At 38.1% G+C, this 26,412-nt stretch overlaps 1 protein-coding gene across 1 annotated transcript; it reads left to right on the top strand.

The window, feature by feature from the left end:
* On the top strand, window positions 1-26,412 carry LOC140244232 (UDP-glucuronic acid decarboxylase 1-like). Its single transcript, XM_072323867.1, has 13 exons — window positions 1-601; window positions 7,144-7,180; window positions 8,107-8,152; window positions 9,929-9,972; window positions 11,525-11,585; window positions 14,318-14,498; window positions 16,639-16,803; window positions 17,570-17,691; window positions 19,052-19,215; window positions 19,993-20,053; window positions 20,807-20,864; window positions 21,868-21,971; window positions 26,171-26,412. Exons 1-13 carry the CDS (start codon window positions 301-303, stop codon window positions 26,252-26,254), a joined length of 1,428 nt encoding a protein of 475 aa, XP_072179968.1. The 5' UTR covers window positions 1-300; the 3' UTR covers window positions 26,255-26,412.

Genomic DNA, 26,412 nt, shown 5'->3' with positions numbered 1-26,412 from the left:
TGTTCAACGTTGACTGGATCAAGGCGACTTCGAAGCCCCTACTGATCAGAAATCACTAGTCCTTACGAAGATTGACCAGAGCTACGGTGAGGTAACACTTTGTACAAAGCGCCAGCAAACAATGCGGCTTAGAGTGGCAAAAGAAAGAACCCTGTCTATCTCCATTGTTTGTTGAACTCCCTTTCGATCGTGCGGCCATCCCTTCACCCGAGTACACAGTACACGAGCCCGTACGTTTGCTCTACTGCAGGCCAGGGTCAACGGATTGACGGGATCCGCCGTTTGGCACCGGCCAGAGGAATGCACAGCGGCAGCAGTTCATTATACGATGAACGGGACAACAGTACTGGTACCGGACCGTTGCAGTCACAGCTGAAACGATCGTCAGGCGCACTCGACGAGAGTGAGCCGTTGTCCGCAGCCGAAACTCACCCACTCTCCTCCTCCCGTGGTAGCCCTCCTACATATCGCTCGAGTAGTAGACACTGGACTTTCTCTTGGTACAGACGACGGCTCAGAATGAACTGGGCATCTGCCATGACTATGTGGAAACGCTGCAGAATATTCATTGCCTTCGGGGGAGTCTTGTGTATAATCATTGGTAAGCAGTGACTGGGTTCGAAGTTTGAGTTTGACTGACATCTGTTTGCTACTACTAACTAGGCTTACTGTGAAATGTAGACTTCGGCTTTGTTTTATGTACTGTAACTGTAGGCCCCTACAGTGCAGTACAGGTAAAAATCTACAAAAACAAGTGTTTAACTATACACAACCCTGTTGCTGTACACAAGTTTGCATGGCGTCTCTGGCCGTACTGTGTATGTGTGTGTTTGTTTTCGTTTTACCTAGTTATAAATCCTGTTAATATTATATCCCACACAAATTATTTCTTGTTGAGGGCATTGAAAGTGACAAAACATTTCCACCATGAAATTCCTAGCTAGTCCAACTAGAGTAAAAAAAAAAATATCGCGCTGCCATGGCGATATGCTAAGCGCACATTCACCACTATTGTCACAAGTGCATATTAATAGTGCATGAGACTTCATGGCACAGTATGGTTTTCCACCAAATGCGCGACGTCTATGCTTCGCGAAATATTCAAAGGGCATTGCGCAGTGGATGCATTCATTTTCACATTGTAATTTTGTGCATGAAAAAAAAAAGATGACTTCATATCAGTGCACAACCCACTTTATTTTGCTGTTTATATACAATAGTTGTACTCTTAGAATTAATCGGGAGGGATATAAAACAAATATACCAGGCCATTGTGCCCTCGGTGACTTCAGTAGCACTATTTTCTTTTGGTCTGTGCCCCTCAGAAAATAGTATCACTAAAGTCACCTCATGCACAACCAGAACCTCTCAGGCCTGGTATTTAATGGTATACAGGCACTTGTATATTGTGTATCATTACATGTTTGGTGTTGGTTCTATGTTTGTATGGTAATATTACAAAGTGGACTGTTTCTACACATTACATTTGTATCTACTAGTCTAGTGTTATTTACAGAAATGTGTATCAGATGAGACATGTTTCTTGGTTGTGTAGGGATTTATTTTGAACCATTTATTACCAGTGTATCCCCCCTTTTTGTTACAATATGTTAAAAAATACATGCATGTACTCGTATGGTTGTTATGTCCTGTGGATATGTATAAAATTAGTATTGTATTTGTATTATGATATCTGTTTTCCTTAAAATACAAAAGATAGCTGGTCTTCACTGGATGCTGCTTTTGCATGCATGAAAATTATTTTAAAAAGATGTATAACCTGTTGTAATCATATGGAACATTGCACATCAGCTTGAACTGCATCAAACATGACTACAACAACCACCTGTCTAAAATGACCATATTTTGTGTAGTCCCTTGAGCCTTTGTTGTTGACAGGTTTAAATGTTTTTTTTTTTTTTTTTGGACGATTACATGAAAGTAAAAATTGTCACTGCATTAATGACATTGATCGCTCGGCTCCAGGCAAGTGGTAGCTGCATTTTAGCGGGAGGAATATGTGGTACTCTTGCCCACATTTCATGCATATTGCAATACCCCTTTCACAAATGCTTTCCCAAATTGCTGCATTTTCGAAAAAAAGTATTGCAGACTTACATGCACGAACTCTAAAAGTAATTCACACCATTTATTTTTTCTTTAATGAGTGCCTGAAAAAAAAAAAGAAGAAAATCCCTGGAAAATATGGATATTTGTCAGGGTGAATGCATATATGCCCCTTTGATGTGTGTGTGTGTGTGTGGGGGGGGGGGGAACCTTCTGACTACGCCTTGGTCATGTTGTGATACAGATGTAAGCGGGTAATAGAAGCTTGTCAAAATTGTGCAGATTTGTACTCTAGTTCTGCTCTGATTTACAAAAGCAATGCAGTTTTTATCCACGTGATTGATTAATGAAAGGTGGATTAGACTATTAGAGTAATGGTACTGATGCAATATTTTTATACCAGTTACACTGTACATGGATTTTTATGTAATCTTCATATTTAAAGTCATTGTTGAAGTTGTATGCTGCTTCATTGCTGCACACAAGTCACACTTTGTCAATTAAACCACGAGTGTTGTGCCAAATATTCCATTCTTATTTTATTGTGGCTGTGATTGATGATATTTATACAGTGATGCCTTCCTCTTCTATTCCTTAATGTGATAGCAATTGAAGCATGCTGTGTAATGCATGTCTTTTTCTTTTGTAGTGTGTGTATAGTATGTGTTGATGTTGGATAAGCTTGTTGGATATTTTCTACAAGTGTCTGGATTTTATAAGTGCACGAAGCCGCCACGTGGAAATCTTTGTAGGAAGTCATGAATATTCACAATGAGACCCACCTCTTTTCAGTGTCACAGGCCCCAAATCCCAAGTAAGACTTCCCTTTCAATGGATCAGGTTGGGTGGAGTACCGGCTCAAGTTAAACAGAACAGACAATGACTTGGGAATGTTTGAGGGGGAGGGGGATTCTTAATAGCGGTGCCCAACTGGGGTGAGATCATTGCACAACGTTCAGTTCTCTGCCGGATCCATACTGGTAAACTGCAACCACTCCACATCACTGCACCACAGTAAGGGATACAGTGTATTCCTTAACCCCAACTGTACTTTTGAATTGGTGAATAGCAAGTACATGTACATGTATGCTGGAGTGATTTCTTCCCCAGTTGGCACCAGTGTGTACAATTTGTAGATTAGGGCAAGTCCAAGATATCGCGCACCTTACGTATGGGACATTCAGAGATTTCAAACCTCTGAAAAGTAATGAAGGAGCACTTGGATTTTATTGTTTATCATCAGGAGGACTGGTATCCCTGAGAAGAATATTGTGTTTAAGTTTGATGTCATTTGACCTTGGGTTAATGGTTTTATTAAGAAAAATATGCCAACTTACGTATGGGACCAGAGAAAAACTGGATTTTTCAAAATAAAGTTTGAACTGAAAATTCTCTGAAAGTACCTTACTGATCAAGTTCTGTTTGGAAGTGAAGAAAGGTACAATACTGAAGTATCTTCCAGCAAAGTTTCACTGCAAAAGAATAAAGCATATTTTCATGAAGTTGGTTTAATTAACGAAAGTACACCTTACGTATGGGACATGGCTCAACTTACGTATGGGACATTTGTCTTTAGTGCACAAATGCATTCATGGGAATGACTTTAAATTTCCCCATAGTGTCATATTCAGTTCCACAAATCATGCTACAACATGTAACAAAGGAAATAGACTTCTAAGTGGGTACTTTCCTGGTTCAGGTACCTAGCAAAAGCTAAAATAAAACAAATAAAAGTAATTACCAATTTACAATTAAATGTCTTAGTTTGGATTCCGTCATGCATTAACACTGTCCTCATGATGTCTGCACATACAGATATAGTGTACTGACACTCTATTTCTAGCCCATTTGTAATTACTCTAGTCAATATTTTTTCATCAAATGAAAAAAAAAATGAGCGAATTCTAGCTTGTGACCTTGATATAGCATACATGTACATGTACAATAACTAATTTGTAGTCTTGATAATTTCAACTTTAGAATCAAATGTCATGTACAGTGTAATTTGCAAATACAGTTTGAAGTGGGTACTTTCAGTAGCTCTAGGCTTACCTTGCAAGTTGTCTGAGTTTTTATAAAGCTTTTATAATTGTTTGAAATGCAGCACAAAACACAACAACAACAAGAGTACTTCATTTTGCTCTGTAATCATCATGTTTTGCCATGTGAATTTTAGCTGAACTGCAAAATCAATCAAATTTTAATGAAAGTTTTAGATTTCAAGGAGATAGAAGAATGTATGTACCAATGCTGTTTTTTTTTTTTTTCAAATTGCTTGGCTTCGTGTCTATGAAACCAAAGACGACAAAATTTGTGTTACTTTGTACATACATACATGCTTGTGTAGCGATACAGGAAAGATTATCATTTGCACATTCAAATCTAGATTTGAAACACTTAAGTTACTCACTGATCTGCAAATTACAATTTTGAATAAATTCTAATAACCTCATTTGATCATACACTACCAGATTGCAATGTATGTTGATAATTGTGTAGATGTGGGGTACAAAGTAAGTATGAGTTGATGAAGGTGTCTCAGAGCACATCTGTCTCTTCAAACACAAAATAGAAAAGAATATTGAATTCCCTATTTGTTTGTGTAATTTGTGTTTTTAGCACTCCAACCACAGAACCAGTATTGATATTGTGGTTTATAGCAAATGTAAACTATAGTCTTCATTTTACAGGATTTTCAGAAATCATGTTCATGACCTTGATGTTAAAGTCATGACATATTCTGAGGGTGAGCAGTTGAAATATTAACAATCATATCAAAATAAAAAGTATTCTCATAGGGTTTTTCCTTTGCTATCAACTCTAGTAATGACAAAGTTACCTGCTCACACCTTAAGTGATTTTTCTTTTCAGTAAGACCTATAATGTTGTCATTGATGAGCGCCATAAGCACAATTGTTTTGATTTCGCTTTTGAGGCTGTACAACCTGTGGTACATGCTGAACAGTGTACTGCACCTAAAATGACACTCAGAGAATCCCATTCTTGGACAAAGTCATTTTGTAGAGAGGTAAAGTTGAAAATGATAACTGAATTAAGAAAATGTCCAATATCAAAATGTTAACGGGGAATGTTAATTTAAGACCAGCTGCACAGCCTGTAATGAAAATAAGAAAATACAAGTATAAATGAATATTCTTTATTTTCCTTTCTTAATCATAGAATGACTCAATAATGCTGTTCTTACACTCTCCCTGAGGTCAACTGAGTAGGAGAGGCAGATATATAGACATTTCCTTCAGAGTAGGTGCAAAGATAACCATTAACCAAACAAATGTAAGGACATATAGCATTCATGTCAAAAGGCGGTTTTCCCATTCACTTTGCATGTAATGTCCCATACGTAAGGCATTTGTCCCATACGTAAGCAAACTTTAATTAGTTATAAGATGAAGGACTAATTAAATTTCCTCATTTAGTTTTGCTAATCTGGAGTTGACATGAATAAATTAGAACTTCCTAAAGTATGATTGGTCAATGTTACAAATCTTCAGAAAAAACTTAAAAAAACATACTCAAATCCTTACGTATGGGACACTATGTTCTGGGAAAGTGCATAATTTGCATAATTAATGTGCTGACCTTGTCTTACCAATTGCAGATTATACTAACTCATACAGGGGTCATGTCCATAAAGGAACTAGGTCAAGGACAAATTCAACTGATTTTAGATGAATATTTATAATTTGTCCCATACGTAAGGTTTGTTTTTGATTTATGCAAATCAAGGCCATATTTCTTGCATAAATTTGCATAATTCAATATTTTCTTTGCTGGAAATATATGATTTAACTCTTTGGCTACAACATGATATCAATAACTTTTTGATAAAATCAAGATGAATTTTGAGCATCTGAGGGGACATTATCTTGGACTTGCCCGATACTACTAATTTTGTCAGTGAATAGAGATTACCTGATCCCCTAATCCCTAGTGTGTGACTACAGTTTAAGGCCTCTGGAGCATTGGGCTGAGGCACATTGCTACACCCGAGTGGGCTTGCTATTAAACTTTACTACCATGGGTCTTTTTTCCCTCCCCACTGAGGCTTCATTTATCATCTTTCCCATGTTTGAAACATAATACCTGTATGCATTCAAAATGCCTTTTGGATTGCATTTCCCGAGTTGTTGCTTTTATCAACTCTGTCGTTAGTCAATTGGGAGGCCTTGTTGCTGTGCAGCTCCATTGCGCAGTTTGACCCGAGAAGTGGAGATGTGTAGTTGGCAGTGGTTCTAGCATGGGCAGGCCCGAGCTATAAATGCATAAAATTTCAAGATGACTCTGCATTTACAATGTATCATCCCACAGATAATGCGTTTCTGGCTCAAACACAAATTGCGATTGCACTTTTTTGGGGCATTTCAGAGACATGTTTTAAAGTAAGCCCCATAATCAAAACACCTCTGTGTTTATATCAACTGCCCAAAACTCCCTGAAAGTTGTTTGGAAGTCTTAATTATGCACTAGAAGTGAGTTGGTACTGTAAATGCACCCAACACTACAGTTTGTATTGTAATTACTGAATGCTGATAACAAAGCTCAACAAGTTGAGCTACAGAATGTAAGTGAATGGGCGCACGAAGGGTTAATCATTTCTACAGTTTTCACTGCACATCCTTCTCCTGAGCTAGTGTTCTGTTTATGGTGATGTATGGTACACCCTCGGTGTCCCATTGACATGCTCTCTTCCATAGCCTGGTTCAGGGCAAATTTTGCTCAAACTTTTGATGACCGTGCATGTTCTTTTCACTCGTATAATCAGTGAGAACACTGATTAATATACACTTATGAGTTAAATGTCATTTTGTTTGTGTATTTTATTACCCCAAAACAACAAACACGCCAATGAACAAATAAAAATCAAATGTATCGGCCTATAAAGTAAGGAGTCTTAAAATTCATTGAAGATTTGTTTGTTATTTGAGATGGCAAAGTCACAAAAGCACACTTCTTCCCATTGTTTACATTCAAGTTAGTCTGAGATACCAAACGAGTGTTTTTTAATATCAACTGACTACAATTTTATTTCTCCATCTTTTGTTTCAAATTCAGCAGGTGTATGGGGCCAAGGTAACAAAGATGAAGGTGATAGGTGAGTTGAAAAATGTGGCAGCTACATTACAATACAACTTGTAGTTACAGAAAAGGGACTTTGAAGAGAAGCGAAAACTGCAAAACCGTCTGTCTGTTGCTTGTGGTTGCAATTCCTTTTAATAATGGGAAATACAACGTACATTGTTAATTTCACCTACATGTATATGTTGTTGCGAACAGCACATTATATGTACAAGAACTTTGAAGTTCCCTCTCAGGGGCCGCGGAACTGGGGGGGGGGGTCCCACAGGCCCCCCCCCCCCCCACACTGAAAAACGTTCTGCGGCCCCTGCCTCTGTAACCAGTTGTGACAAACATCACAGTCAATCAGATATTGCAGGGGCGGATCCAGGAATTCTGTAAAGGGGGGGGGGGGGGGAGGGGTGTGACTGATATTTCTGGTGCCACTTCAGGGTTTCATTTCATTGTTTTTCTTTTTATTTCTTTTGTTTTTTTTTTACGAAAAATAAAGGGGGGGGGGCGTGCGCCGGTTTGTGCCCCCCTCTGGATCCGCCACTGTTTTTGGTATGATTTTGTGATTAGATGTAAGATGACTTGTAAACATTACCTGTAGTCTGTTTTGTGGAAACAATGTTTTATTTTTACAAGACACAAAATTGTCATCACTACATGTATTTCATAGATCCTTTTCTGTGTTGTATTCCTGTAGTGTTTGGTTATCAATTTATAGTTCAAATGCAGAATTTTGTCATCTTTCATTGCAGGATCCAGATGCACAATAGTACTTTTCATATTTGTTTGTGTTCCATCAAAACCACCAAAAAGCATGATTTCCAAGAGATAAGTATGCTTACTAATATTTGTGTGTTTGTGTGTAATGTCTTGGGACATTAAATTGTTTGATTTGATGCATTGATCTTAGTTTAAACCATGTAAGTTTCCTTTCTTTGTGGTATCTTGAAGATTCGTCAAGGGGGCTGGCTTTGATATGCAGTCGGAGGTTAGAAAGGTAAGGAATATCCTATTCTTTTATCACAATATTGCTTTATAGATATTATTCATAATAATCTTTTGATGGATGATGAACTTGTTAAAAGTAGTGGGCAAGACATACACATATGTTTTGATATAACATTCTACAAATGTATGAACTTCTTACTGCTTGTGTATGCTATGAACATGTCAATTTTGTCAAAAATATGTGTAGTATATTTTCACTTATTGAAGAATTTTTTTTTTGGTTGAAGACTTGAAGCCATTTGATGGATAAAAATCTGTTCTATTGACCTTCATGATGGAAAAGTAATGAAATAATGTATTTTATTTACAAGTCCTTCATACAGTTAGTAGCTGCAAATGTCATCAGGCAGATGATATAGTATGAATTGTAAAAAGTTGGACAAACAAGCACTGTAACCCTGACCCCAAACCCAGCGTAGTGTGTGGCTGTCTGTCTGTATGTGTGTGTGTTTGAGTGGCCTGTTTGGAAAGAAGGGGGGGGGGGGGTACTATTGGATGGACACTAAATCTACCCATTGTATGAGGTCAATTGATAGGTGTGTTATTTGGATGGGCTGAGTGGTGGTCAAATAGTTGCATGTAATGAGTAAACAGACTTGACATTTTGTTTCTCCTTCTCTCTTTGCCAAAGTCTGATTGACTCTTGCAACCACCCAGTGGAAGTTAAACAACTTGAAAAAGGTATCAAGGGCATAAATGATGCCCTGTTCCCTTTAACGAACAAAACTGTTAAATACCCTTTCCCTGCCTGACTTTTCTTGGTGAGTTCACATCTCAAGTGTGTTCTCGCCAACCATTGTGTACATAGAAACGATATCACAGGCATGAGTGTTTGTGCCCCGCAACCTCCTCCGTTTATCTTAAAGTTAAACAAAAGAGGAAATAAATTGGGGGGGGGGGGGAGGATAGGTTTGAAGGTATTTTAAGTTTCCAAGAGGGAGACTCTGCTCTTAATGGGTAACTTGTGTTCCATTCAGAGAAACACAGAGAACTTAGAGGAAGAGCGTGTGGGGGAGAGAGAGAGTATGGGAGAGATAGAAATTAGTAGGCAACACGAATGGTGGTCAGAATGGGTTTGAAAAACTGAGAAATGAAAGTTTGTGTTTCCTTTGTACTCAGTTGATTCAAGTTTGTCATGACATATTCTATGTATGAGTAGTTGTTGTGGAAATATATACTGTTTCATGCTGATATTACAGTGTATGTGTGTTGCCTTGTATGAAAATAGAAAATCAGAGGAGGAAATCATCAAAGATTTGGGAAAAAGATAGGACGCACAAGAAAAGTTATGAATTTTTCACGTTCACAGAGAATCATTGAGACAAATCGGCAGTTGTCCATTTTTTTTTTAACTTAAAATTTCACCAATTTCTATTTCCTCCCATATTTGGGCATGTACGAAGGACAGGTCTGAAGAAAATTTTCCTTAGGAAAAAAACATGTAAATTGATATTTCTTTGTGGTGTGTGTACAAACCAAATGGACAGCTGCTCAATACCTTCATCACACAGAATTGCCCATTTGCCTTATGGTACTCTCTAAACTATATCATAAAAGTTCATAATTTTTTTTTTTTGTGTCATCCTTTTTTTCCTCCAAATTTTCCCAGATCTACTTCTCAGATTTTTCTGTTTTCGTACAAAGCAAAATAGTATCAGGATGAAATTTCCCTTTCATAAACACAACCAACTTCCATGTACAACATGTGCCTCACCCAGACTTTTGCCCAATGCTCTTTTACTTTTTTGCCATGTGATTTGTGCAGGCAGTGGAACCACTGGAAGGACGGATCTCTGCGATAGAGAAAAAGTAAGCCCGTCACTTTATAAATATTGCGGGTGATTCTGTTTATCTCCCGTTTTCTCTTACATCTGACCCAGACAATCAGACTCACAAGATACTGTAAACACCTCTTTCAGGCATGTTCTAGAAATTTCTTCAACTTGCCTATATGGGCACTTGGGCAACGGCCCCATACTTTCAGCAGGCAAGTTAAAATTATGTTGCTTGATAAGCTGAGTGTGGGGAACATTTGATCGTTGCACAAAGTAAAGACGTGAGTGAACAAAATTCCCTGTGTACTGCTACCACGTTGCACTAAAAAAATCTTTGTTTTTAGATGGAGAGAGCCACTACAGTGAAATATTGAAATGTTTTTATGTAGGCCAGCCCGAAATCATTGGTGTAAACACACTAATTGCAGGTACCACAGTACCAAAGTACCACAATTTGGGCCCCAACCTTGGGCTGACCCAAAGCTGGTCCGGCAGCGTAAACGGGGTCAAAGAATAACAGTTATGACATCTACATAATGTTGGCATGCAGAATCAAATTCTAATTTGGAGATTGCGGCACATAGATATCAGCATTATGCATGTGAGATTTGGACAATACAGACTGGTGTATCAAGTCAAATTCACAAAACATCACTCACATGTGCATACATGAAAAGAAACATCACATCTTTTCACTTGCATGTGGCCATTCATGCAACATAGGTAACTATTATGAAAAATTTGAATACTAGTACCAAATAATTACTGGAATTTCATACGGATTGCACATTGTCTTTGTGGAAAATTTAAGCAATCTACACTCCAAAACTTACTAAAAAAAACAATGCCAGATCACTGGTTAGTCTTAGGCAGACTTCTGTTTAACCCCCCCCCCCCCCAACCCGGGATATTATCAAACAAACTTTACAACCTATAAAATGTTAATTGTGTTTACCTCCATGTGTACATATAATTTTTTTTTCTCATCATGTACACAGTGAACCACTATAAGCTGAGCTTTTCAGTTCACAGTTTTACTTTTGGGAAACCTGTGGCGCGGAGCTGCGTTTAGGGAGCCCACTCAACCGTGCTGTTAAGACCATTGTATATTGTACTACAATATGCATACTACAAGCAATTGAATCGAAATTCCCTAGGAGCTATTTGTTAAGGATAAGCGACCATTTATTGTACCTAGAAAATGCCATAAACTGTGGTTCTCTTGTGGAACGTGCTGACGTCACTATAATCCATTGGTTAGTGACTGCTCTTGTTTGAAATCTTCAAAATAAGATGATCTTGTAAATTATGCTATGGCTCCTTTGGTTTAGCTTTTTCTTTTTGTGGCTTTCTGACTTGCATTTTATAACACTTATTGTAGAGCTTGTTTAATGTCAGTACGCTTTGATTGTAGCCTTGCCAAATTGCTGTTGTTTTTGTTCTGTCACACTATCCTGGTATAACTATCTCACCCCCCCCCCCCCCAACCCACCCATTGCAATATGACCTTTGTGGGTGTTTGAAACAATTTTGCCTGTTGGTTTAATATTCCTACCTTCCAATTGTATTTCTTCTGATTTTCACAGAACTGTAAAGAGGTATCCTGAAGTTGCATATTTACCAGAAAGCACAAGGAAACGAATCTTAGTAAGTATGCAGTTAGTTACCAATGTATTCAGCAGTTCGGTCTTGTTGATTACCATACTTGTGTTACACCTACCTGAATGTGTTATAAATACATGTACATAGACACTCATAAATTCAGACACGGACATGCATGGATAAACAGTGTAAACAGTGTATACAAATGTTTGTGAACTTTGGCAAACAGCAGCAAATGAGGCAAGTGTTTACAAATTATATGTTATGTTGTGTTTATCCCAATTTGCATTGAATGCACATACCCAACAAACATCTCACTTTGTTTGGAAATGTGCAGTGTATGAATCTCTTCTGGACCTGTGAATTAACTCTATACCTGTATTTACATGTACAAATACCAGGTCTGTACATATTCCAAATACAAGGAAATTGTGTGTGTATTTGAGATGAATGCTCGTTCCTTGTAACCATTTGTCACCAGTCTGGTATTGAATTGCCCCGGGTTGCCCACCAACAACTTCCTCCAGACTGGATTGTCTAGAGGCTCTGTATCACAGAATCCCTGCGAAGGAAATTGATACTGTTTATGCCAAATAATTCGTGAGGTTTTTATTTTTATGAATTTCATGAGTCAGGTGCTCTTTGCGAATTTAAAAGCGTGCAAAGAAATAAACTCTGATCCTGACAAGAATGTGAGGTGCATGCACACTATTCTGTTTATTATTGTACTCCAAATTTGTGAATCTCCAAATTTGTGAATTTACCCAGTCTCAGATTTGTCGGGAAGTTCCGATTTGTGATAAATTGGACTCACTTAATAAATAATGTATACAATATCCCTTGCCACATGAGATGACTGCATAAGATATCCCTTTCAAGCTCTGTGAAATGTCATATGATCCCAATTGTGGCTCTGGAGTGCCCTGTTGCACATCAATGACTTTACTGTGGATTGTCCAGCATATTCATGTGTATACAGGTACGTGTACATGTATATTATATATATACTGTACACTATATTCATTATCGGGCAATCTTTCTGAAGGGACAGTGCTGTGTGGGGATTTCCTAACGTACATAATTATGATACTATGTCTATAATTGTATTGTGTACTGGTTCTATGCTATAAAAGGAGCCCAGAAAGATCTATATTTTTCTTTGCGACTGTGTGAATTAAAAAAAGAAAAGAAAAGAAGCTTTTATGGTGATTGTGCCTACCTTTTGTTGAGATGACGTGTAACTGTTGTTTTTTCTCAAAGTACTTTAGTACATTATTTTTGTCTCCTCTCCTTCATGTTATTTGCACCTCTAATATGTACTGATGCATACATAATGATGAGGCATGTTAGTAAGCATAAAACTGATCTGTTATGGAATGTTTAAAGTGTTTTGTTTTCATGGCATGTGGAGAGTGCCATCTCTTTGTAGGATTTGTATACATTTAGGCATTTGTATGCAGATGAAGGCTGAAGGATTTTTGTAAGGCTGACTTAATAAAATAATAGAAATATCAGCGACATCTCATGCGATGTGATAAATTATGTAATGAATGGTGAGGGCAGGCCGAGTATAATGTATGTTGTCTGTGCACTGTCTTGCTGATTGTAACAGGTGCTGCGTACACCATACAACCTTATACTTTGCATGATATGTTTCTTTGATCAATACACTGCACCTGTTTCATTATGGGGCATAATATCATATTTCTTTGTCTTGGTTACACCCCCCTCCCCCCTCCCCCTCCCCCCTTCCCCCCTCCCCCCGGGCAATGTGCACTTTACAGAGTGCAGGCGAGCCACTGTGCATTGCTTCGTTGCTTTGTATGAATTACAGTGACAGTGACAGTGGGGCTTATAAATTATTTTGTAATTGGGAACCATGATTCTGCATGCAAGACTAGTTGCACTATTTTACAGTTGGTAGATATTGGGACCAAAAAAAAAAAAAAAAATTACAAAGCTCAACTTTCACAGTTGAATAGACCAAGGGAAACACAATACAATATTATGATGGTGCAGGTTTTGATGAAAAATCAATTGTAAAATTATTGTTTTTTTTTTCTGTAAACAAAACAGAATTGTCCAGTATTAGTTGCACATGTTATGTCCACATCTATGTTCTACAGAGTGCCTGGAAACACACACACTTATATATTAAATTTTGGTGATTTTCATTTTCCATAATTTGCAGGGTTAAACTATCAAGAATATTTAGACAGCTGAGTGTTGATCCTAGCAGATTTTAATAAAATGAGTGCCAGTGTGCATAATGTTAGAACCACACAAAGGTATAGAAGGGGACTTTAAGAAATTTGGCATATTTTATTGGAAAGATTTTGGAGCAGAAATGAAAACTTTGGATCAGAACAATTTATTCCCCCCCTCCCCAAATTTATACCAGGTGTGTGTTGATTTATGACTTGCTGTAAAATCAGAAATTTTTGAAACTTTCCAGTATTTTGCAAAGAGCCAAGATTCATGAAAGTAAAATGCGTGCAAAAGTATTTGTCAACACAATGCATTTAATGCCAGTGGCGATTCACAAAATGTTTCATGCCATGATAAAGGTGGTTGGCTCCAATTTGTGAAAGTTTCATGCCGCGAACGTTTCTGGTTGTACAGTATCTGTGCTGAAGTGTGTGTAGAAAAGTTTTCATGGGAAGCGCTACACCATTGGTATCCATACATCAATAACTGCACCCTTTGCTCCTGCTATAACCTACTATTATTTGATGTGTAATGAAGCCTTTTTTGTTCCATCTGGAATGACCATGTAGATCACCGGCGGGGCGGGCTTTGTCGGGTCGCACCTCACGGATCGCCTCATGCTGGAGGGTCACGAGGTCACCGTCGTCGACAACTTCTTCACGGGCCGCAAGAGGAACATCGAGGATTGGATCGGCCATCCAAACTTTGAACTTATCAACCATGACGTCGTCAACCCACTCATGCTAGAGGGTAAGTTGATGGACAGAAAAAAAAAATAAAAAAAATATCCCCTTGTCTGGTGTATGTGTGTATGTGTGTATGTGTGTGCATGTGTGTGTGTGTGTGTGTGTGTGTGTGTGTGTGTGTGTGTTGGGGAGGGGTAGGGGAGGTGGTTGTTTACTGGTAAATGTGTGTGTTCATATGTCATCCCTACATGTATATCACTTAATCCTGCAAGTTAATCTCCAGTCATAGTGTGGAAATCAGTGTTTCCTTCAGCAATAGGAGGTTGACTTTGCAAGGAACTGCAAGATGTGTGTACAACACTATGGGGTTTGCTGTTTCAGTCAGCATTCAAAGCACACAAAGAGTCATGGGAATGCCTGTTTGAAAAAAAAAAAGTCACTGTCCTGGAATGTAAAACTTTCGTGAATCGCTGCGTGCATTCAATGTAGTGTGTAGAAAAAGACTTCTGCGTGCATTTTACTTTCATGAATCTTTGCTCCTCATGTAATTTGTGAAAGATCACGGACTTGAAATTTTTTGGTTTTACAGTATTGTGTGGTAATGCTGTATTGATCAGATACACATTCTTGTATTGCGCTTTGTGATTAATGGAAATCTTTCACTTTTGCATCATAACTAGTTTTTATTTTATTTTTTATGCCTCCGCCACGAAGTGGTGCCGGAGGCATTATGTTTTCGGGTTGTCCGTCCGTCCGTACGTACGTCCGTACGTCCGTACGTCCATACGTCCGTCCGCTTTCGTTTACGCGATAACTTGAGTAATATTTACTGGAATTTTACCAAACTTGGTCCAAGTATGAAGTATGATAGGGCAACGATTTGATAAGATTTTGGGTGAAATCGGCCAAAGGTCAAAGGTCAAGGTCAAGGTCAAATCATGAAATTGTATCCGTTTACGCGATAACTCAAGACTGTATGGAGCAAATTTCACCAAACTTTGTTGGAGGATGATGTATGATGGGACAATTACTTGATTAGTTTTTCAGTGAAATCGGACAGAGGTCAAAGGTCAAAGATCAAGGTCAAATCCTAAAATTTATCTGTTTATGTGATAACTCAAAACTGGATGAAGCAGCTTTCACCAAACTTGGTCCAAGGATGATGTATGATGGGACAATTAGTTGAGTAGATTCTAGTGACATTGACAAGAGGTCAAAGGTCAAAAGGTCAAGGTCAAATGCTAAAAATGTTGCTATTTCCCCCATATCTATGCAATGCCCGCAGTTATTTTCTTGAAACTTAGTGTAGACATGTACTACTGCGTAAGGATTCTCCAGAGAGAGTTTCATGTCATAAGGTCAAAGGTCAAAAGGTCAAAGGTTAGGTGAAAATGTTGCAATATCACTTTTCTCGCAAATGGTTCAATGTATCTTCATGGAACATGGTACATATACATGTACTGACTGGCAGGGATTATCTAGGGAATTTAGGGGTCATGGGTCAATAGTCAGGGGTTCAAAGGTCAAGGTCAACTCCTCAAAATGTTACTACTGTATTTCCCTCATACATGTATACTAGTATATGCAATGATTGCATTATTAGTTTTAAAAGTGTTTAATATATGTACATGTATTACTTGATGGAGATTCTCTTGGAAATTTCCAGCCAGAAGGTCAAAGGTCAAAGGTTAAGGGTCAAAGGTCAGGTTTAAATGAAAAAAAAATATTTTGTACTGTAATTACACTCTTTCTTCATACCTTGAAAATTATACTCAATGCATAAATTTATAAGGTCGGCCAGAAGTCAAGTAAAAATTTTCAATTCCCCAAATATGTGTACCTGCACTCTTTAATAGACAATTATAGCAAACCCAGTTTGTGGAAAGTGAACATTCAAGATATTTCTGACAAACCTGTTATTTCGATATTTTGCCAGTTATGTGAAACTGTCATCACACATTGTCAAGACATTGTACTATACACCTATTGGGAGAATCATGCATTATGGCGGAGGCATCAGTCGCCGTAGCGACATTTCTAGTTTTCAAATGTATTCATGCTCCTTTACATACATCCTCTTTGCTTAGGATAGATAGCAAGCACTTTAAAATAGTTTGCAATGGTGAATACGGTAAGCCTGTGAGATATTGTGCGATTAGGTTTGGTGTCGATGAGGTGCAAATTCTTTTGATTGTACGTTGCAGTTGATGAAATCTACCACCTGGCATGCCCGGCCTCCCCGCCCCACTACATGTACAACCCCATCAAGACCATCAAAACCAGCTCCCTTGGGACCCTTAATATGCTGGGACTGGCCAAGAGGGTCAGGGCCCGCCTGCTCCTGGCTTCAACCTCTGAGGTCTACGGAGGTAAGTGTTAGATCTGAGGGAGAGGGAGTGTGTTTCTTTTATTTGTTGAGCAAAGATTGGGGGCTATAAAAGCACATATGCATTTTTTTTGAAGTGCCACTGTGAGTGTGGCATGTTGTTTCCGCAACTTTTGACAGCAGTTATTCACTGAAGGGTATTTGATTTTGCTAGCAAATTATTCTAAAGTTACAATTCTGTCTTTCTATCTGTCTGCCTTTCTGTCTGTCTATCTGTCTATGTATGTATGTATGTATGTATGTATGTATGTATGTATCTATCTATCTGTCTTATCTATATATCTTATCAATCAATTCATCTACCCATTTATGTACATACCTATCTATTAAGCTGTTTATTTATTTATTTATTTTTCTATCTGTCCATCTGTCTATCTGTATGTTTATATGTCTGTCTATTTCTCTATCTCTCTTTCTATCTACAGTGTTTCTATCTGTCTGACATGCATACTGACACAAACCTGTATGTGTATAGAGAAAGAAACAAAGATGTCCATTTATTTATCTTTGAGCAACGATTCTCACTTTTCACTCTTAGTGTTCTTTCTTATCTGACATTCTATGTGGCGATCTTTTCCTCTTTTTCTTTTTGATAATATATATATATGCATTTGTCTTTTCCTGTTTCTATGATTATGTACAAGTATGTTTACTGATCTGTTTGTCTGTCTGTCTCCTGATTGAATATATGTGTGTGTCTTGTACTTCTTGTCAATTTAAGTGCTTTGTAATTTTTCTCTGGTGTCCAGACCCTGAAGAACATCCACAGAAGGAGGAGTACTGGGGCCATGTTAACCCCATCGGTCCCAGGGCCTGCTATGACGAAGGGAAGAGGGTGGCGGAAACAATGTGCTATGCTTATGCCAAGCAGGTACACTCATTAAAGGGATAATAAAGTTTTGATTGAGACCTGGCTTCAGGTTTCTAACTATTTTTTTTTTTTGTGAGGCAATGAGACACCTCTTATGAAATATGAAAGAGCATGTAATTTCAAGAGGACTTTAACATTCATTTGATGAAAATTGAAAATTGAAAATGCTGAGATATCCAAAACAAAGTGATCCTAATTAAAGGTGGGACCCACCTTTTATTAGGATTGCTTTGTTTTACTGTACTTTTGGATATTTGAGACATTTTAGAACATATTTTTGTCAAATAAACTTTTAATTCCTCCGATAATGGTATGCTCTGTAACATTTTATAAGTGGTTTCTTAGTATCTCTAAAAAAGTTAAAAGCTCAATTCTCATTTCCACCGATACTGTACTATCACTTTAAAAAAACTTTATGGAGCAATGATGTATATGTTCTTGAATAACTAGAGGTACCAGTGGTCGCCAAGGATTTCAAAAGAAATTTGCAAATGGCGATGATGGTGAAGATGACATCACTAGCGCAAAAGTGGTAACATCTTTTATTCCTCAGGAGGGTATTCTAAAAAGAGAGTGAAGTTTGGTATTTTGCACATCAGCAGATCTGTAGTGATGTGTCCTCCCCTTTCCCTGTATCACCCTATGGTGCAGTTTCATTTACATAATAATAGTAATAATAATAATAATTGTTTTGGATATAAACTCCAAATTTTATTGTCCAAGAATGGAAATTCTTTTTGCCCAATTGATCGTGGGCCCGGCAGCCACTGAGCAGCGCCAGATCGACGTTGCTCTAACCTTTTCAACTGTTGAACGGCAAACAAGGTAGCAGCAAGTCCCATCTTTTAACGTCTTTTGGTATGACGCGGCCGGGGTTTGAACCCACGACCTCCCGATTGTGAGGGCAGCCGCTCTACTCACTGAGCCAACACATATACATATTTACATTGTACAACAAGATCGATTTATCCAGACTGAAATAAAATTTGCACATCTGAGATTTTTTGAAACACTGCCTGTGTAAGAACAACAAGCATCTAGTTCATTGCAAGTATTCAGTCAATCAAGAAGTGCTGTTTAGGCCCAGTGGTTAAGACCAAGGACTCTAAATCATGAGATTCCCGGTTCAAGTCTGCCAACAGCAACAACTTTGCAAGACACCTTTAAATATCATTATTGCCTAGTCTTTGTGATGGGGCTTCAAGCTGTCTGTCCGACGGAAGCTTGCTTCTAAGCGTTTAAGTGCTTCCTTTAAGTATCCACATTAATGCAATTCATATTTCAATTTCAGTTTGAAAATAACATTCATTTAAAGATTTCATGAGTGTTAGTAAAATTTCTAATTTTTTGCCTTTCTCAGGACAAAGTGGAGGTCAGGGTGGCCAGAATATTCAACACGTTCGGACCGCGCATGCACATGAATGATGGCCGAGTTGTCAGCAACTTTATCCTCCAGGCCCTCCAGGACGAACCGATCACAATCTTTGGACAGGGCAAGCAGACGCGGTCATTCCAATATGTCAGGTAACTGGAACCACGGGGGCTGCTTGTATGGACTGATGAGTCACAAGATATTGCCCAATCAATGCAGGCATTATCCTTGCTTTGATTGTTTGTTTGTGGGATTTGTTTTGTTTATTCATTTCAAATTTGATTTAGAAGATAAACAACAAACACAATGGATACAGAATACTTCATCATGACTTTGTAACAAGCTAATGTTACACTTTTTGTTTGAAATCATTGGATGTAAATTCAACTAGGAACTGTAAAAAAGGCTCATATGCTTGAGTGGAAAAAGAGTCCTTCCAGACATTGGCAAAATATAGATGCATTTAACAAGTAACAATAACTCACAAAAAAGCAGAACTTACATCACATCACACAGTTTTGGAGGGGATGAGAAGATCAAATACTCAGAGATTTTTTTGAGTAACCTGAAGTTTGTGTTTGAACATATCTCAAATTGTACATGATTCCAAACAGTGGGAAAACTAAATTGAAGAGATCTTTTTGTATAAACCAGATGAGTTTTGAACTTTGAATAGATGTTGTTTTTGTTTTCTTTTTCTTCATGTGTTGACACCAAATTAGAGATGAATACCCTTGATTTTTATTTTTCTGTTTGTAGATCCACTCCATTTTATTCTGACCCCTTTATCACTCCATCTGTAGCTTTTGTGCAAAATCAGTTTACCAGGTAAATTGTGAACAGTGTTACACAAGTGCCACATCAAAAAATGAAGAAATCAAGTATGAAGTATGGGATGAAATGACATGCCTTATCTTCTGTCTCCACAGTGACTTGGTCAGCGGACTGATAGCCCTCATGAACAGCAACGTCTCATCTCCAGTGAATATTGTAAGTATGTCCGTCCCCAGCAACTAGTGTTTGACAGTGATGATAAGTGATACTGTAAAAGTGGAAATGTTTGCGCATTTCACACAACCAGAAGCTAGTGCGAAAAAAAAGCATGCAAATATTTTTGCATGCCATATGATCCAGTAATTTTTGTCCTGATTCCACAGAATTAAAAACACAAAAGTCATCTTCCCTGGCTGAGTGCAAAGAAGTACTCACACAAAAATATTCACTTTTACAGTAACCTGATAATCTTCCTAACCATGCAATTAAATATCTGTGAATAGGGGATCAATTTGTCTGAACCATGCAGAGTTGCAGGATAAGATTTGCTCTTTGTCTTAAAAACATCTTAAAAAGAAATGCAGGCTTTGGATTCTAAAGTGCTTCCTAAAAAATGGTATCACTGCAATTATTCGGTCACTATGGAATGATTTCAACTGTTTTATGTCAACTGTTTACTTTGTATATTAAGAAGTGTAACAGTATGCCAATGATTTAATTTTCAATCTACAACTGCAGTGACAAAGAGAAAGATATTTCTTACATTTGTGTATCAAGAGGCATTATTTCATCATGTTGTTTAACTTGCAAATCCCAGTTGTTAACTTGCAAAAATAAAACCAGTGTGAAATATGTGCTGCATCTGAGGTATGTTTGAAAGTTCTGTTTCCATCATCTTTCACTCTCGTTGGACAGACATTGAAATCGTTTCTTATATTTTAAGTTTCACTCTGTTTTTGCACATTCTAGGGCAATCCTGATGAGCATTCAATCCTAGAATTTGCTGAAATCATCAGAAATAAAATTGGTAAGTATTGCCTATTCTCTCATGTTCCAATCTATTGGAGCCACAGAGTATGCCATTGCACATGCTGTAGCTGTTGTGTCAGTCTGTTTTGCTGCTGAAAGAACAGCCCTTTTACATTTCACATTTTTCTTGTAACATGGAAATTGAAAGAATTTGTTGAGAATTTTCAAGTTGTTCATGTCATGAGCATCTCAAACTCCTAGTCCAGTGACGAAAGTCATATCTTGAAATTTGTTAGTCCCATGACGAAAGTTATACAAAGTAGTTTGAAACTTAGCTATGCCAGGACTCCACACTGACCTTTTTTTTTTTTTTTTTTTTTAAATTTGCCCTTTGACCCTGTCTTCGTCCCTAACCCACATAATAGTCACACAGCATGTTTGTTTGAAGTTTGTGTGTTCCTTTTGCAACCCTGGAAAGTAGATTTCTTTCATAAGCTGGTATGTTGTAGAGGTACATCTACATGTGGATGATTCAGACCTTTCCTCAGAATAATAAAACTGAAAAAGTCTTGATTATGGAGGAGGAAATAATACTGTAGAATTCCAGTGAATTATTCAGACTCTGAAAAAAAAGAATCCAACTATTATTGTTACAAAAGGGGAACATATTCTTGAGCGACATGGGGTAAGGTTTTCATCTTCTCTCTCTATTTTAAACTCTTCAGATGCATCACCGTATGATTCCATACATGACGTTGGGAGACATTCTTCAGTCATGCAGAATTTCGTCACATTTACAAAGGGATATATAACCTCTTAATACGAACAAATTCTACACTTAGTTGGCTCGCTTTTGGGAAGATATTTTTCTTACATTCCCCTCATTTACACTACGTTTGAAATTTTACTTACCCAATCTGGCAAGAAGATTTTACAGTGTTCAGAAATGTTTTTACTTGCCTGACGTGAAATTTCACTTGCCCCATGGCAAGTGGGCAAAGGCTAGTGCCAAGCCCTGTGTTTATGCCTTTTATTGTTGCCTTGCTGTCTTCTGCCTGCAGGCGGCTCAAGTGTCATCTCCCACGTCCAAGCGGCAGAGGATGACCCGCAGAAGAGAAAGCCGGACATCACCAAGGCCAGGACGTTACTCCATTGGGAGCCGAGGGTGAGTGGATGACCAGAAAACAAGAAAAAAATACAGAAGTACTCTTGAGAGTGCAGACCTCCGCCAAGCAGCTCATTTCCACCACTGATCTTGTTTTTCCGCAGAGATCAGTGATCTCTACCCATTCATGCTGAAAATTGTCTGATTTCCCAGTAATATAGAACTCTTTTGTTATGTCATCAATGCCATCTTCGCGGCGTGCCTCTCTCTGGACCAGAAACTAGAGCACGCACTATAATGTATGTTTGAAAACCTCAAAAATACATGTATATGCAACTTGAACTTTCAAGTTCATTGACTCTACCTGCCAAAATATCGAAAATCCTTCATAGAATCCATAAAAATTCCCGGATCACTACCAAGTTTTAATCATCTGTTCCTTGTGTCATTCTCAACCTTTCATACAAGTTTCATCCAAATCCGAAAACAACTTTTTGAGGTATTTTGCACACGGACAAACCAACGGTAACAAAAACATAACCTCCTCCCTCGGCGGAGGTAACAAACCAACGGTAACGAAAACATAGCCTCCTCCCTTGGCGGAGGTAACAAACCAACAGTAACAAAAACATACACTGTACACTGTAACCTCCTCCCTTGGTGGAGGTAAATATGCACCTCAGCCTCTCCTCTTTAGTTATTTTATTTGGGGGAGACGTTTCGTTTTTGATCTGATTGTTTCATGCTGTGGCCACATCCCCTTCTGTAGTAGTGCTCATTACGGGCTGCTTTTGTCAGAACACTCTCCTGTGTAGATGTTTCATAAATGGTTGCTGGTAAAAAATTCATATCATGTGTAGTAATAATATGCATTTTATATGGACATTGCTTGCAATTAGTCGTACGCATCACTCTTCCCTTGCTTAATGATTTTATTATTTTTTTCTGTCGTATAAGTATACCATTGCTCATAATGTATGTGTCTTCTTGCCAGTAAAAGCAAGCAAATGGGACATCATATGGACTATACTATATGAGCCACACTAATGTTGAACAATTTGAGATTTTAGTCTATACAGATATGATTGTAACACCAATTATTATTTGTTCTTCAAATCCACTGCAATCTGTCTTCACTTGTTAGTCAAACAATTACAATCACTGAAGAGAAATCTACCTCGGTCGTGATTTGGCAAAAAGGTGTATGTCTGCCGTTTTACAGCGACTACAAAGCCGAGAAAATCGACTTTAAAGTTTTGGCAGTTTCCTTGACCGTAGAAGCCACCTAAACTGTGCAACGCTCAGGGATTCAATTCCATGATTTAGTATACACTTCAAATTTCATTTCCTGATAATTTTCTTGCATCTAACTTTAAAGAATACTTCAGAATTAGCACTTTTAGCATGTTTAGAGACATACACCTTTTTGCCAAATCACGTTTACAGGGACTGCGACCCACGCTATTTTGGCAAAAAGGTGTATCTTCACATACACCGTAAGAAATCATGCATTTAACTTGGCAAAAAGGTGTATGTATAGAGATACACCTTTTTGCCAAATCACGTTTACAGGGACTGCGACCCACGCTATTTTGGCAAAAAGGTGTATCTTCACATACACCGTAAGAAATCATGCATTTAACTTGGCAAAAAGGTGTTTGTATAGAGATACACCTTTTTGCCAAATCACGTTTACAGGGACTGCGACCCACGCTATTTTGGCAAAAAGGTGTATCTTCACATACACCGTAAGAAATCATGCATTTAACTTGGCAAAAAGGTGTATGTATAGAGATACACCTTTCTGCCAAATCACGTTTACAGGGACTGCAACCCACGCTATTTTGGCAAAAAGGTGTATCTTCTCATGCACCGTTAGAAATCGTGCATTTAAGTTGGCAAAAAGGTGTATGTATAGAGATACACCTTTTTGCCAAATTAAATGATAACAAAATATACCAGAGATTTTGTAGGGAGAAGGGTGTATGTGAGACCATTTCTAATCAAATGTTAACTCTTGACAATCCTTACTTCATTATTACAAAAAGATTTAAAAAATAACAATAAAGAAAAATATCAGGATGCACAACTTGTTCATCAAACATAGAAAAATGTGCGCAAATTACAACTCACCCTAGAGTCTGAATATTAACAAAACATGGTCTCATGGATATGCATGGTTGAGGATTACAGCTGAAGAATTTGTCTTCTTCCTTCTCCTCCCTTTTTTCAAAAACTTCTACTTCCAATGAGATGATTCATTATATTTTTAGCTTTGTGCCCCTTTTTTCGACAAAAGGTTCGTTTGTTTTCTCTACTGAATGCTTTAGCAAACAAAAAGGCAGTTGTTTGCACATCATGTATCTGTTCTTAAAAACGCAGTTATCATGCTGCACCCAATTTTTGCAATAAATTCAATAAATGTGAAAATTCAGGTAGGATCATTTAACTGTTTGCATCCACTGAGCACTTTGAGCAGTACATCCAAGTATCATATCCAAAGACAGGGACACATCTTTCTCTAGACCTTTGTGTGTAACTGCCACTAAATGTCTGTTAGGTAACAGCCCCATACGCATAGCGTAATGGGTAGCCGATCTTACAGTCACACAGCACACCATTACACTATGTACAGGCTTCTACATGCACTGCACAGCACGGACAGTGCAGGGATCACTGTCATTTTGAAGCGTAGAGAACTCTCATCCCACAGCCACACTTGCCGGAAAGCTGTCTTTTCAACAGAAATGCTAGATTTTACGAATCTGCGCATCTAATGGCATAGAAGTGGCCATAGAAGTCTAGGAAAAACGTTAGATCTGAACTTCTAGATATTAGGTTCTATCTACTCACCGACTAGCAACAAGGAGAAACTTCTGCAGTGCAACGGGCTGCCAGTTTGAGTCAGGAGCATGGCCCGCCACCGAACCGACCGGTGAAACGGTACACATACATGCCAGCAGCACGTATCACAGAGTATAATATACACAGAGTATAAAAGATACACCTTTCTGCCTTATCATACTTCGCAACTATAATTCATGATTCATTCGGCAGATGGATGTATCTGAAGATACACCTATCTGCCAAATCTTTAAGCTCTCCCCAGCATGCACGGTTAGAGGTGTATCTAGAGATACACCCTTTTGCCAAATCATGTAGTTCTCTATCCTGGTACGTCATTGTACGTCAAGGGTGTATGTAAAGATACACCCTTTTGCCTAATCAAAAGCAGGAAAATTGATAAAATAATACAGAGATAGCCCCAAATATCTCGGAAACAAAGAATCAATGACTTACGAAAGTTGGTCACATGAAAATTTCGGCATCGAAAACCCCCCAAATGGTAAAAACCAAAAACATGATATTTTTCAGACATACACCTTTTTGCCAAATCACGACCGACCTGTTCCTTAACCCTCAAGGGGTGGTGTTTGTATCAACCCCCCCTCAACATTTTTTGCGACTATTCCGTCGCGCGAAATTTTTGACCGCGCCATTCGCTGACTTTTTACTTTCAAGTCTCGCGCAACTTTTGACACCATTTTCGCGAAAATCGCGCATACCGTTACACGCTGCACGTCCTTTTATACATGCCTGTCAGACCAAAAATGGCTCAAAAACGTGATTTTGTGTATAATGTCTATGCAAATGGAGTTTTCTCACCTTATTCATAAAGATATGATTATTTTCACTTTCATAGGCTGAAATCAATTAATTTCAGCATAATTATGCCTGAAATAGGTTCTGCCGTAAATTTTGTGAAAAAAACAACAACCAAAAGGTCGAAAAACAAGGAAATACATAAGAAATTCATAAAACAATAAAATACATAAGAAATTAATTTTGATACCAAATTTTTTTCAAGTTCATAATTAGGAATGCTATGAAGAATGTTATCACCAACAATTAGGATTCTAGGAGCTTTACTTTCTGATTTAGAGCAAAATGTATGATTTTATGCATATGTTAGCATAATTAATTAATATAATGAAAATTTCCAATTCTTTTTGTATAGTCTGGTAGATTACGCCACAGGTAATGCATGTACCAATATTCATGGTGATTGCTTGATCGATGGCCGAGATCTCGGGGGTGGGGGGGGGGGGTGTTGAATCAACCCTCCCGCGGCCACAGAACACCCCAAAAAGCTTGGCCTGGTTAGGGTTTAACACTCCATCTCCTCTTATTGCCAACATTTCCTCTATATTTCCGTGACAGCGTGTCATCTCTCTCTCTCTTTCTGTGTTGGTGTTCAGGTACCTCTTGATACTGGTCTTCAGAAGACGATAGAGTACTTCAGGAATGAGCTAAACATGACAAACAGCAAGATGACCCCATAAGCCTTGTTGTTGCCTTGGCAACCGTGTGCACGACATCTTTCACGAGCGAACTTTACTTGCATTTACTACCCCTCTACTCATCGGACTGGGAGCCTTACTTCTGAGCAGTGATGGACAAGATTGAATATCTGTGATAGAGCAGATGATGTGAGCCAGTA

Source organism: Diadema setosum, chromosome 21 (genome assembly GCF_964275005.1).
Source record: "Diadema setosum chromosome 21, eeDiaSeto1, whole genome shotgun sequence".
Lineage (NCBI taxonomy): Eukaryota > Metazoa > Echinodermata > Echinoidea > Diadematoida > Diadematidae > Diadema > Diadema setosum.
The sequence above is the reverse complement of the archived record's forward strand: the minus strand, read 5'-3'. Positions and strand labels throughout refer to the sequence as shown.

Coding starts and splice junctions, on each gene's coding strand:
- LOC140244232 (XM_072323867.1), top strand. CDS start 301: ATGCACAGCGGCAGCAGTTCATTATACGATGAACGGGACAACAGTACT. Junction 11,586..14,317: donor GCACAAGGAAACGAATCTTA/GTAAGTATGCAG, acceptor ATGACCATGTAG/ATCACCGGCGGGGCGGGCTT. Junction 20,865..21,867: donor AATCATCAGAAATAAAATTG/GTAAGTATTGCC, acceptor TTCTGCCTGCAG/GCGGCTCAAGTGTCATCTCC.